Here is a 10,832-nt window from a genome sequence, read left to right as displayed (position 1 = left end):
AAAGTGTGCCCTTTTTTTTTTTTTTTTTTTTTTGCAGACGCTCCAGTTTAGTCATTACAACCAAAATATTTTGGGGTGGAAAGTATGTATGTTTAATATTTATTATAAAATAAATCATGGCATTATGCAAACAATACTTCTGAAGCTTTAATGTTACACTTGTGAGTTAATGTAGCTGTTGCTTTTTACTTCTGGTATATGAACACTTAAGTCTTTGAAATAGTGTTATATTTTGAATTGAATAAACTAATTTGGCCTCATTTCTAATATTAAACCAAGTAATGTCTTAGCAATATAATTTACTAAAGTTGGCGTCAATGATAATTGCATAACCATTGCAACAACATATACTGCTGTTTTCTAGAGCAGAGACTGAGAGAGGACTGTCAAGAAAACACATTATAGAAGGTGAGTGGACCTCAAAGCTTACATGTTACAGAGCTGCAGCTGACATGAACTGCTTTAAATGCCTCGTTCATTCAATTAATCGTGTGCTGAATTGATTTGTGTTACTCTTCGGTAGGTTTGAAGGCATCATTGGAGAGACTGCAGTTAGAGTATGTGGACGTAGTGTTTGCAAACAGACCAGACCCCAACACACCCATGGAAGGTACATCTCAATCTCAATTAATTTGCTCTAAACCTTTAAATATTAAAGGTGACCTATTATGCCCCTTTTTACAAGATGTAAAATAAGTCTCTGATGTCCCCAGTGTGTGTGTGTGAAGTTTTAGCTCAAAATACCTTACAGATAATTTTTTATAGCTTGTTAAAATTGCCACTTTTAGGGTATGAGCCAAAACGCGCCGTTTTTGTCTTTCCCTTTAAATGCAAATGAGCTGGTGCTCCCGGAGAAGAGGGCGGAGCTTCAAGAGCTCAAGCTCCAGCAATACCGGTGTTAACCTTTGCAAATAAACACTCCACTATTTGTACAAGCCTGTTATATTTACAGAAAACACACTCGGTTTAAAAGTCAGTCATCTGATTGTACTGTGCATAAAAAAATGCACTTTATGAATTACACAGACAGGAGCACAGCACGATAAAAATAACTCATGGTGCCATCGCATGCTATTACAAACTTTATAAGCCCCACTTGTGATTATGAGCTCGACTAATTCCAGCGGTCGACTTCACATTGCTTTCATATGCAATTTTAACTCCCACATTCCTATTCACGATCATTCTGGTAGCACGTGAAGGTAACATCAGTAAAAACAGACAGACAATTGTAGCTTTAGCAGCATTAGCCTTACAAAGTGCCAAGAAGGTCTTTCAGAAAGGCAATTTGGAAAACTAATGCGTGATACTTATTTCTTCTGGAGGTGTAGCTGGATCACGAACAGTTGGCACTGCTCCATCCTTCAGGAGCAACTTTTGTGCAAAACCTGCTTTATACTGACCCTCATTCACAAAGCAGTCCGGTGTAAAATGATTCGCGCAGACATAAACGAATTTCGGTAGAGTTGAGGGAGCATTTTCTTCTAAAACAAAATTAATCCACCTTGTCTTCAGCGGCTCAGATTTCGGGAATAAGGAGAGAGCTATGTGGATTCATACATCCACCTACAGAACACCTAAAACACTTGGGAGACATTCTCGTCAGTGCAGCAATGGCGGACTGTGTACAACTCGCTGTGTGTGAACTCGCTCAGGGCGGTTCTATGTTAAAACGGCAGTGTCTGTCAACATTCGTGGGCGGGGCCTGTGGCTAATGTGACGTCACATTAGCACCAAGTCGGAAAACAGGTAGTTGGGAGACACTGCTTATGATTTATGGGGATTAAAAAAAAAGAAGTGGGTGGATTTTTATCATTATAAGGTGGTTGTGTGTACACACACTTCCAACACACATTTATGTCCAAACACCATGCAATAGTGAATTTTGCATAGTAGGTCCCCTTTAAACTCTACTATAACTCATGTGCTGTTTGTGCTCCAGACTGATTCTTCAAATCATGTGCAAGCAAGATCTTTGCAATTTTCCCATTTGGCCTTTTGTAAGACGCCAGCCTGAATTAAATCTCAACCAATGTTTTCGGGAGAAAGGGTGGCTGCTCTTTTAAAAGCAAGGCAGAAATGTTATTTGATCTACATTTATTAGCCTAGCTGCCCTTTAGAAAGTTCACACAGTTCAATGGTTGAAACACAAACAGCTCAGGGGTCTGTAGACATCTGCTTTTCTTGTCATTAAAGAGCTTGATACTTCAATAGTCTGCTTCTCTCTTGCGCTCTTAGACAGATCTCATATACCGGTAGTCAAGTGAGAGCAGTAAATGACTCTCAAGCTCATAAGACTGATGTTTTGACACGGCTGGTGTTGATTATTAAGGATGGATCTTTTCCAGCCCTCATTTGAAGTGTTTTTTTTTTTTTTCCTTGAGCCGAGGTTGATATTGACCCGAAGCACAAGTTGTTTATTTTGTCTTAGTCGTATTGATTCAAATTCTTCAGCTTGATCCAGAAGCGATTTATCATTTAAACTCCCCTCCCTTGCATTAATCAAGCTTGTTTTCTTTTGCTTGTTAATATTTCACACGTTCACCCGTACCGACACATTCTGATGGCAGCGTGATATGATGTATGGTGCTGTAAATCTCTGAAAATCTGCGGTCTGATTGGCAGAGACTGTGCGGGCGATGACCCATGTGATCAATCAGGGAATGGCGATGTACTGGGGAACATCACGCTGGAGTCCGATGGAAATCATGGTGAGTCACAGTCTCCTAACTTTTCGATGTTTGCACCCCTGTAATCAGCTTCGGCACCGGCTGCTTTTGTTCCTGAAGAACTCTTGATGAATCTAAAGATGCTTCTGTTTAAATAGGTGCTGTCAGTGAGACAGTCTAACCTTAAATACTGGGCAGATCGGAGATCTAAAACAGCACTGCACTGAGTCAGACAAAACGTTTACACTGACAGAATGTTAAAAGACAATCTGTTGTTTGTGTTCAATGATGCCTCGTCAGTCACAACTCATTTGTCTAGTTATGCGTAACATGTTGTACATAATTTGGTTTTCTTTCCCATCACCCAATAATTAAGTCTGATAATGTTCCACCATTTACCGAATTTTACATGGACTGATAATTCGAAAAGCGTTCTGTTGTTTTGACAGAAGAATCCAAGTGTAGTCTAGGGAAATTTTGTTTATTAAATTGGGTGACCTGATTGCAAGGCTGCAGTGAATGATTTTTCATATTGTGGGAGCAGGGAGGTTTGTATAGATTAGTGTCACTTTATAATTATCATTGTTTTACTAATCAGTGACATGATAATTGTCTTATTTGTTATAGATGCAGTGATTTAAATTTGACTTCTCAAAATCAAATGTTTTTTGTTTTTTTAATAAATTAATGACAATTATCAGTATGTTATTTTAGTTGTTTTTATCTATTTTATGACTTGTCAAGTCCAGATATTTATAGATTAAAACTTGATAATTATATTGACCTTAGATTCAAAGATCTCATTCATAAGAGTCATTTGTTCATAAAACAGATTCAAAGACCTGGCTCAAAGGAGTAATTTGTGTTAAAGTGTCTTATTTTAGTATCATAGAGATACTATTATATATATTTTTTGTATTTTGTATTTTCATTTTAGTTTTAGTTAAAGCTTTAGTATTTTTTGTGTTTAGCATTACATTTTTTAATGTCTATATAGATTTTTAGTTTTGTATAGAATTTTAGATTTTTTAAAAATGTCTATAGATTTTTATTTTGGTTTTAGTTCTTTTAGTACAGTACATCACATTAAACTAAATTATGTATAGATGGTTTCAAAGTCAACAACATAAACAAACGTTACTCCGCATGCGCACTTTTGTGGCCCAAACTTAACTTCTGATAGACTTCCGCAAAGAATCAATAACAACAGCAAAGTCCCTCTAGAGTAGATTATTTCTGATAACAAGCAAAGTATGTTTTCGATGGAGGTTTCCCCGGTAACGGCTGTACACAAAGCAGCGCTCCGCTCACAAGCACTGCTTTATCAGGCATTACATGCGAGATGAAATGAAAATGTCATCGGAAATTTTCGGAAGGCAGTCGGTTTCCTTCAGAGATACAGTGATATAAAAACACCCGTGCCGCATTTTGATTTTGAAATGTGCAGTGCTCATGTTTATTCAACGAAGTTGTGGTGGTCAGTTTTGATATTGTGACGGGCCGCCACAAATAAATCAATGTATGGGAAACACATCCCACAGCACAACAACCTGAGTCCAACTTCAGTCTACTCATCACCTTAACTTTAACTGCATTTGTAGTCAGCGCCACTAGCCAGACCGATAAACAAACACAGAACTGGAAGTTAACCGGAAGTTCCCCTATTATTTTAGTTAAAGTTTATTTGAGGTAACCGAATTTTTATTTTATTTATTTTTTTGTTCCTTTCATGGTTTTAGTTTTTGTTATCTATAATAACCCTGAGTTAAAGGACTTTTTCATGGACAAAGACATTTTTTTGTGTTTGTGAATTGTTGTTCATTTTGTGTGTGTGTGTGTGTGTGTGTGTGTGTGTGTGTGTATTATAAGTTGTTTTCCCTCCCCCATTACATTAATTTCAGACTAAAAAGGTGCAGTTGATGATTTACAGTTTAGTTTCAATACATATATGGTCCAGATGGACTGGGGAGGGAGTGTTGAATTTTGTCACACATTTCATCAAAAAAGAGCAAGAGAAATCCCGTTTTCCATGATTTTACCTTTTTAAGTTCAGTTTTGGCTCAGATGGCGCTGCATTCATACGTAACACTAACCTTATCATTTTGCTTGTGTGTTGTAGGAAGCATACTCTGTGGCCCGACAGTTCAACCAGATCCCACCAATCTGCGAACAGTCGGAGTATCACATGTTCCAGAGGGAGAAGGTGGAGGTGCAGCTTCCAGAGCTCTTCCATAAGATCGGTGAGTGATGCTGCTGTCGCTCAAGCCACAGAAACACTGACCAGATGCATCTTTTCAATGGGGTTTGACCTGTCTTCTCAGGTGTGGGTGCGATGACATGGTCCCCGCTGGCCTGTGGGATAATCTCAGGGAAATACGACAGCGGGGTGCCGGCCTACTCTCGTGCCTCACTGAAGGTACTACATATCCCATGAGTCTCCCTGTCTCCTCCTCCTCTTCCTGGTGGCCTCATATGTGATTCCTTCGTGTTTGGTGTTCTAATGGGAATGTGTTCCATGCCTTCCAGGTTCTGTAGTTGGTGTTTTCCTGTAGATGTGTGTGTTGTTGATGGCATGAATCCACATGCCTGATCTTCAACATATATTTCTTTATGTGAATGAGTTTCTATGGTAATTCTGAGGAGGATTGGCACTTGTTTTATCAGTGTTTCCATCTCTTTCAAGCACACTAAACCACACACACACAAGTGCACACTAAAAGCACCCGTTTCCCGAGCTCTATGTTGGCGTAGTCGCATGTTTTTGGCTCATTGGTGTTTTTGTGACCCATCATCTTCCTCCTGTAGTCTTGTGTCACACTGTTGATCATTCCTGATATCTTGTTACCTCTGTGTAACATACATGTAGATTGACACTTGACTATAACAGAACCGTGCTGGTGGTCTGAACAGTGATGGGTCCGTTGGATTTGGAGACCCATGAGTGTTTAGATCACTAGACCACACTGGTCCTTTTCCACTGTTAATTCATATCTACCAATGATGGACCTGAAGCTGGATTATTTATCCTGCTCTAGCACACACACAAACATGCTTTTGCTAGTCAGTACAAATGATAGGTTTTACTTTAAAGTCAACATGAAGTCCAAATTTACTAGAATCTGACATTTACTTAGCCAAGCTGTTCTAAGTTTTTAATTTAACATTTCTATTTTTTTCCCAAACATTTTTCTTACGTTTTAGGTTTTTGCTCTAGTATTTATACAGTGCACAGCATAAATGAGTACACCCCCTCTAAAAGTTAACAAATTCAGCAATTACTCTTTACTTAGAAGACATGTTAGGGTTATTTGGAGATGTAATGTTCCAACAAGCCTGCTTGATCAATTACCAAAGAAGAATGCCAAAATTATTCAGAAAAATAAGATTTTCTTATCAAAGTGATAAAATGTTGTGTTGCAAAAATGAGTACACCCTCCTGAAAGTTACTAAATAAAACAAAAAACAAAAAAAGTGTATACTGTAGGTTTAAGGCTATTTTTGATCAACAGGTAAGTATATTGAACCAAAACTTTTAAAGACAAGTAATTTCCTGACAATTAAAAGTGTTATATAGCCCACTGAATCATACTCAGACTTAATGCTGGCAGCAGTGGAACCACTTGGGAGAGAACTGCCAGGTGACTTATTTCTTAGCATAAAAGAGGACAATGGTACAAAAGGATACCAAATTATTGTTTTAAGTGTGAAAATATAGTAGAAGTAGCACCAACATTAAAAAACAATGGACTTGTGATAAGGCTCCTGAAATAATCAGGTCTTCACTTTAAGCTTTCATTTAGTGATGAGTGAATTTTTGCTAGAAAAAGAGTTATCAATGCTGGCATGAATTCACACACTACTGTGTGATGTAATACAAAAACTTGAAACTGAAGATGCTACCCTCCCCTCATTCCTTGCATTTTTGGGCATTTTTTTTTAATATATTAATTCTCCTAAGGTGAAAATCCTTCAGTGGACATGTATTTCACTCAATCTTAACACTCTTGAGCTGCTGTGAGAGATTCTGTAGAGACGAGCTGAGCAACACTCCTCATTAAAGACCAGGGCATTCAAGGAGCTCGTCCTCCAGGAGTTAAACAGCACAGATGTGAAAATTTGTCATGAACTTGTACACTCAGTGCCAAGAAGGGTCAGAGCAGTGTACTTTAAGTTCTGGAGGACATACTAAGTACTATAATATTATACATTTTCTGAATTAAATCTAGGGTGTACTCATTTCTGCAATCCTTCATTTAAACAAAATTGGCTAATTTACTTATCTTACAGAAAATATTGGCATATATTTTGTTGTTTTTATTAAGTATATGTTTAATATGTTTCAATTTTGCCATCTTTCCATGAATTATATTAATTATATTAGTGATCATTAAGAAAATACATCTTTTATATTTATTCAGAGGGGGTGTACTCATTTATGCTGTGCACTGTATCTTATTTTATTACAGCTTTATTTAACTCTTTCCCTGCCAAACACAGAATTTTCCGGGTTTCAGTGTTTTCACTGTTTTATGCTCGGGGGCGCTATTACGCATCTCCTGAATGAGTCTAGAAAGTGCCGATCAAAAACACAGTATCAACACTAACCGCATATAAATGAAAACTGCCTAATGTTACAGAGTGATTTTCTCAGCTTTTTGCTCAAAATGTTGCTCTTTTAATGAAACCTACCTACATTCAACAATGCTTGAAGCTAGAATAAAACAGATTTTTATGTTTGAAAGTAGAGGGTCTGATCTTTATTTTGACGTGTTGCATGTTCAGATATTCATACAACAAAATATTCTGGGGGTCATGAAATTTTAGCGAAAATCAGCAAAATCGCCTCTTTCTGTCTGTCTGTCCGTCCGTCCTGTGCCTCGCTCATCCTCTCCCCCTCTCATCCTCCCCTTCCTCAGACCGCCGGAGCGGAAGCGTCTGTCCGTCTGCGGATGGCTTCACCAAACAAATGCAATTAGTTTGTGGCTGTTAATGGAAGAGTGTTCCTCCCAGCATCGTATTCTTGCTTAAGTGTAGGGATAAATATAATAGTTTAAAATCGATTTCGTATAGTGTTTTATGATGCTCAGTGTGGTATCTGAGATGGGAAGTGTTGTGTAATGCTTTACAGAGAGAATGGAGTGTAATATTTCAAAGAAATATGTGCTGTACGATCTAGAGCGAAGTCTTTTATAAAGACTGCGACGCTTTGATTTAAGTACATCCTTTCAAAGTACAGTAATCTAATCTTGAGAGCTGAGAGCTCGTGATCACGGTCTGCTGCACACTGTAATAGTCCAGTTAAAGGCAAAACCATCAGATACAGACACTCAAAGCGTGTGTGCGCGCGTGCTAAGACTAGGGGTGGGCGGTAAGACCAAAATCTTATCACAAAGCAATTTTATATCACTGTAATGGTGTGTAACACAATATATTATTTATTTTTGTCTGAAATTTAACAAAAACAATTTATGTATCAGACAGCTATGTGGTAATATGTTTTGCTTATTTAATTATTTAAAACAAATTTTTTTGTATACTTTTATTAGTAATTATTTTATCAAAAATTATATATAACAAATAACCCAGAAAAGGAATGATTATTATTATTATTGTTATTTTATTATTTTGTTTGTATTTTATTGTTAGTTATTTTATCAAAAGTTATTTATAACAAATAATCCAAAAAGTCTTTTATTTTTTAATTTTTTTTTAAATTTTATTTTATTTTAATAATTATCTCATCAAAATAATTTATTTTAAGTTTGTATTTTATTGTTAGTTATTTTATCAAAAGTTATTTATAACAAATAATCCAAAAAGTATTTTATTTTTTAATTTTTTTTTAAATTTTATTTTATTTTAATAATTATCTCATCAAAATAATTTATTTTAAAAAAATTAATTATTTTATTGTATTCTTAATTATTTTCATCAAAAAAATGTTTATAACAAATAATTCTAAAAAGTTTTCTTTTTTTTTTTTTTAATCCGATTGAAATAATTATTTGTAAAAACAAATTCTGGCATTTATGCAAAAACTGCTTTACATTTTGAAACACAGCAAGCAAAACAGTAAAACTTATTCTTTAGAAGCTCATTCTTCTTTGTCTTAGCTTGTTTGGTCAGCTCCCACTCTGTATTTTCGCATTACTGCGTGTTTCTTCATCGCTCTCACTGACTTAAATTATGACTTGAAGCAGTCCTGCTCAATCGTACCCCACAAATGTGTCTACCGTGGTATAAATGGTATAGCAGCACACATTACTGTCGTCATACAGTCTATACCGCCGTCATAGCACCCACCCCAGTCTGATACCCTTCATAACTCAGATGCATAAAGTTTCAGGAAGTCCCTCATCTTCCCGACCTCACAAAAGTCATAAATTGGCAGCGTGTACGTGACAGCACACCCTCTGTGATTCATCGACTGCAGGACGCTGGGGAATAAAAATCTTGACAGGACCTCAATCCCCAAAGCAGCGGCCGATAGAATCACGTCCCCTTCCCTCACCTGTCCTGTAATGCAGTCGTACATTACATTTCACACCTCATTAGTGGGTTGCCAGCCCCTCCCAGGCTGTGCAGATCCCTCTTCCCCCGCACAAGCACCGGTACACAGCCACCGCTGCTCATTTACACCGCTGCCAGTGTGTTTTAAAATAGTGCTGTGGGTCAGATCTGCTGTCAGGGTTAATGAACTGCGCATGCATGTAAATGGGCAGATGATTTTGAGGGATGACATCATAGTGTGTTATTGATAGGAGGCTGTAAATTAATAAAGTAGCTAAACTGCAGTGAAGCTTCTCTTTTGATAAAGTTGTTGCAGTAAGTTACAAACAAAAGGAGCTAACTACATTGAAATTTCTTAACAAATAATTAAAGATAAAAATAGTATTAGATAAAGATAGATAGTTCCGGCTTTGATGAAGGTCCACCTTCCGAAAAACAAAATGTGTTGTGATTGGTTAGTTGTCCCAGTGCGTTGTGATTGGCGAACAGCTTAGACAGTGTTTCAGTACTGCAACGCCCCTTGCTTCGTCTTTCAACAAAAGCTTTTTGGGCGAATCCAGCAGGCACTGTACTCCCTCATGTTGTGCTTTGAGATTTGTAACTTTCTAGATCTTTTTTATGCCCAAACATACACACTACACACCGACTAAAATTAAAAAAGTGAAAAAGCATAATAGGACCCCTTTAATACATCTATATAGATTTTATTAATTCTATTTCAGTTTGAATTGTTTTGGTAATTCAACAGAAACTAAATGAAGTGTTGCATTGGCAACTAGCTGAAATAGTTTTATATACGTTTTAATAGTTATATATATAGTTTTACTTTTAATAATAACCCTAGTTTAATAACCCTGATTGAAATTAACGATCGAAGTGAATCAATTCACTCATGAATTTTTGCCTCAACTCACTGATGTGCAATACATTGTGACATAAAACTAATGTAGTGTTTTATCAAATTATACCACTAAAAAATATACTAGAAAAGTAGTAATACAAATTGGAAGAAATAGTAAAATCACTACATTTAGTTTACCCCAACACTAGTTAATGATTTTCCTTTGTTACAGTTTCGGCATGATTGTATTCCATATGCACTACCCTTCTGTGTGTGTGTGCGTGTGTGTGTGTGTGTGTGTGTCTGTCTGTCTGTCTGTCTGTCTGTCTGTCTCTGTGTCTGTGTGTGTGTGTTCAGACAAAGCAATCTGTTAGGGGTAAAGTGCTAAAATCTATTAAACTCCACTGTCGATTTACCCAGAACATCAGAGCTAAATGCTTCATATCATTTGCAGCATTTGACACAGTGTTGCCTTGAAAAATATAAACACGCTTCCAAATGGCCGCCGTATTACAGGCACACACACACACGCACACACACACATAGCAGTACAGTAAACACACTGCAGTGCCAACACACCGTGCCACAGATGGCACGCACACACTCACGCACGCACACAAACAAACTCCCAGGAGGGATTCAAATCCCCACAGAGTTCCTCCTTCCGGTCTGTGTGTGGCGGCGGTGTTGCATGGACCGTGTTTAGGGAACGGCAGCGGTCAGCATGGCTCCTCTACACCTCCTCTGCACTCCTGCAGATATCGCTCGTCTTCCTGCGAAAAAAAAAAAAAAAAAAAAGCTCGGGCAGCCCT

At 37.3% G+C, this 10,832-nt stretch overlaps 1 protein-coding gene across 4 annotated transcripts in view; it reads left to right on the top strand.

Moving 5' to 3' along the window:
• LOC107701994 (voltage-gated potassium channel subunit beta-2-like) overlaps positions 1-5,803 on the top strand; it is a 189,105-nt gene extending 183,302 nt beyond the window's left edge. For 3 of the 4 annotated variants that reach the window (XM_016504169.1, XM_016504168.1, XM_016504167.1), the window contains 6 exons: positions 38-82; positions 365-408; positions 524-610; positions 2,626-2,711; positions 4,789-4,909; positions 4,991-5,803. In XM_016504169.1, coding sequence (XP_016359655.1) covers positions 38-82; positions 365-408; positions 524-610; positions 2,626-2,711; positions 4,789-4,909; positions 4,991-5,103 — 496 coding nt within the window. In that variant the 3' untranslated portion in view covers positions 5,104-5,803. The remainder of the gene's footprint in view (positions 1-37; positions 83-364; positions 409-523; positions 611-2,625; positions 2,712-4,788; positions 4,910-4,990) is intronic. The other variant, XM_016504166.1, reaches the window with a different exon arrangement.
• Positions 5,804-10,832: the final 5,029 nt, after the last annotated feature.

The sequence above is a fragment of the Sinocyclocheilus anshuiensis genome, unplaced genomic scaffold, assembly GCF_001515605.1.
Source record: "Sinocyclocheilus anshuiensis isolate Anshui unplaced genomic scaffold, SAMN03320099.WGS_v1.1 scaffold262, whole genome shotgun sequence".
NCBI lineage: Eukaryota > Metazoa > Chordata > Actinopteri > Cypriniformes > Cyprinidae > Sinocyclocheilus > Sinocyclocheilus anshuiensis.
This window is presented reverse-complemented; position numbering and strand designations above follow the sequence as displayed.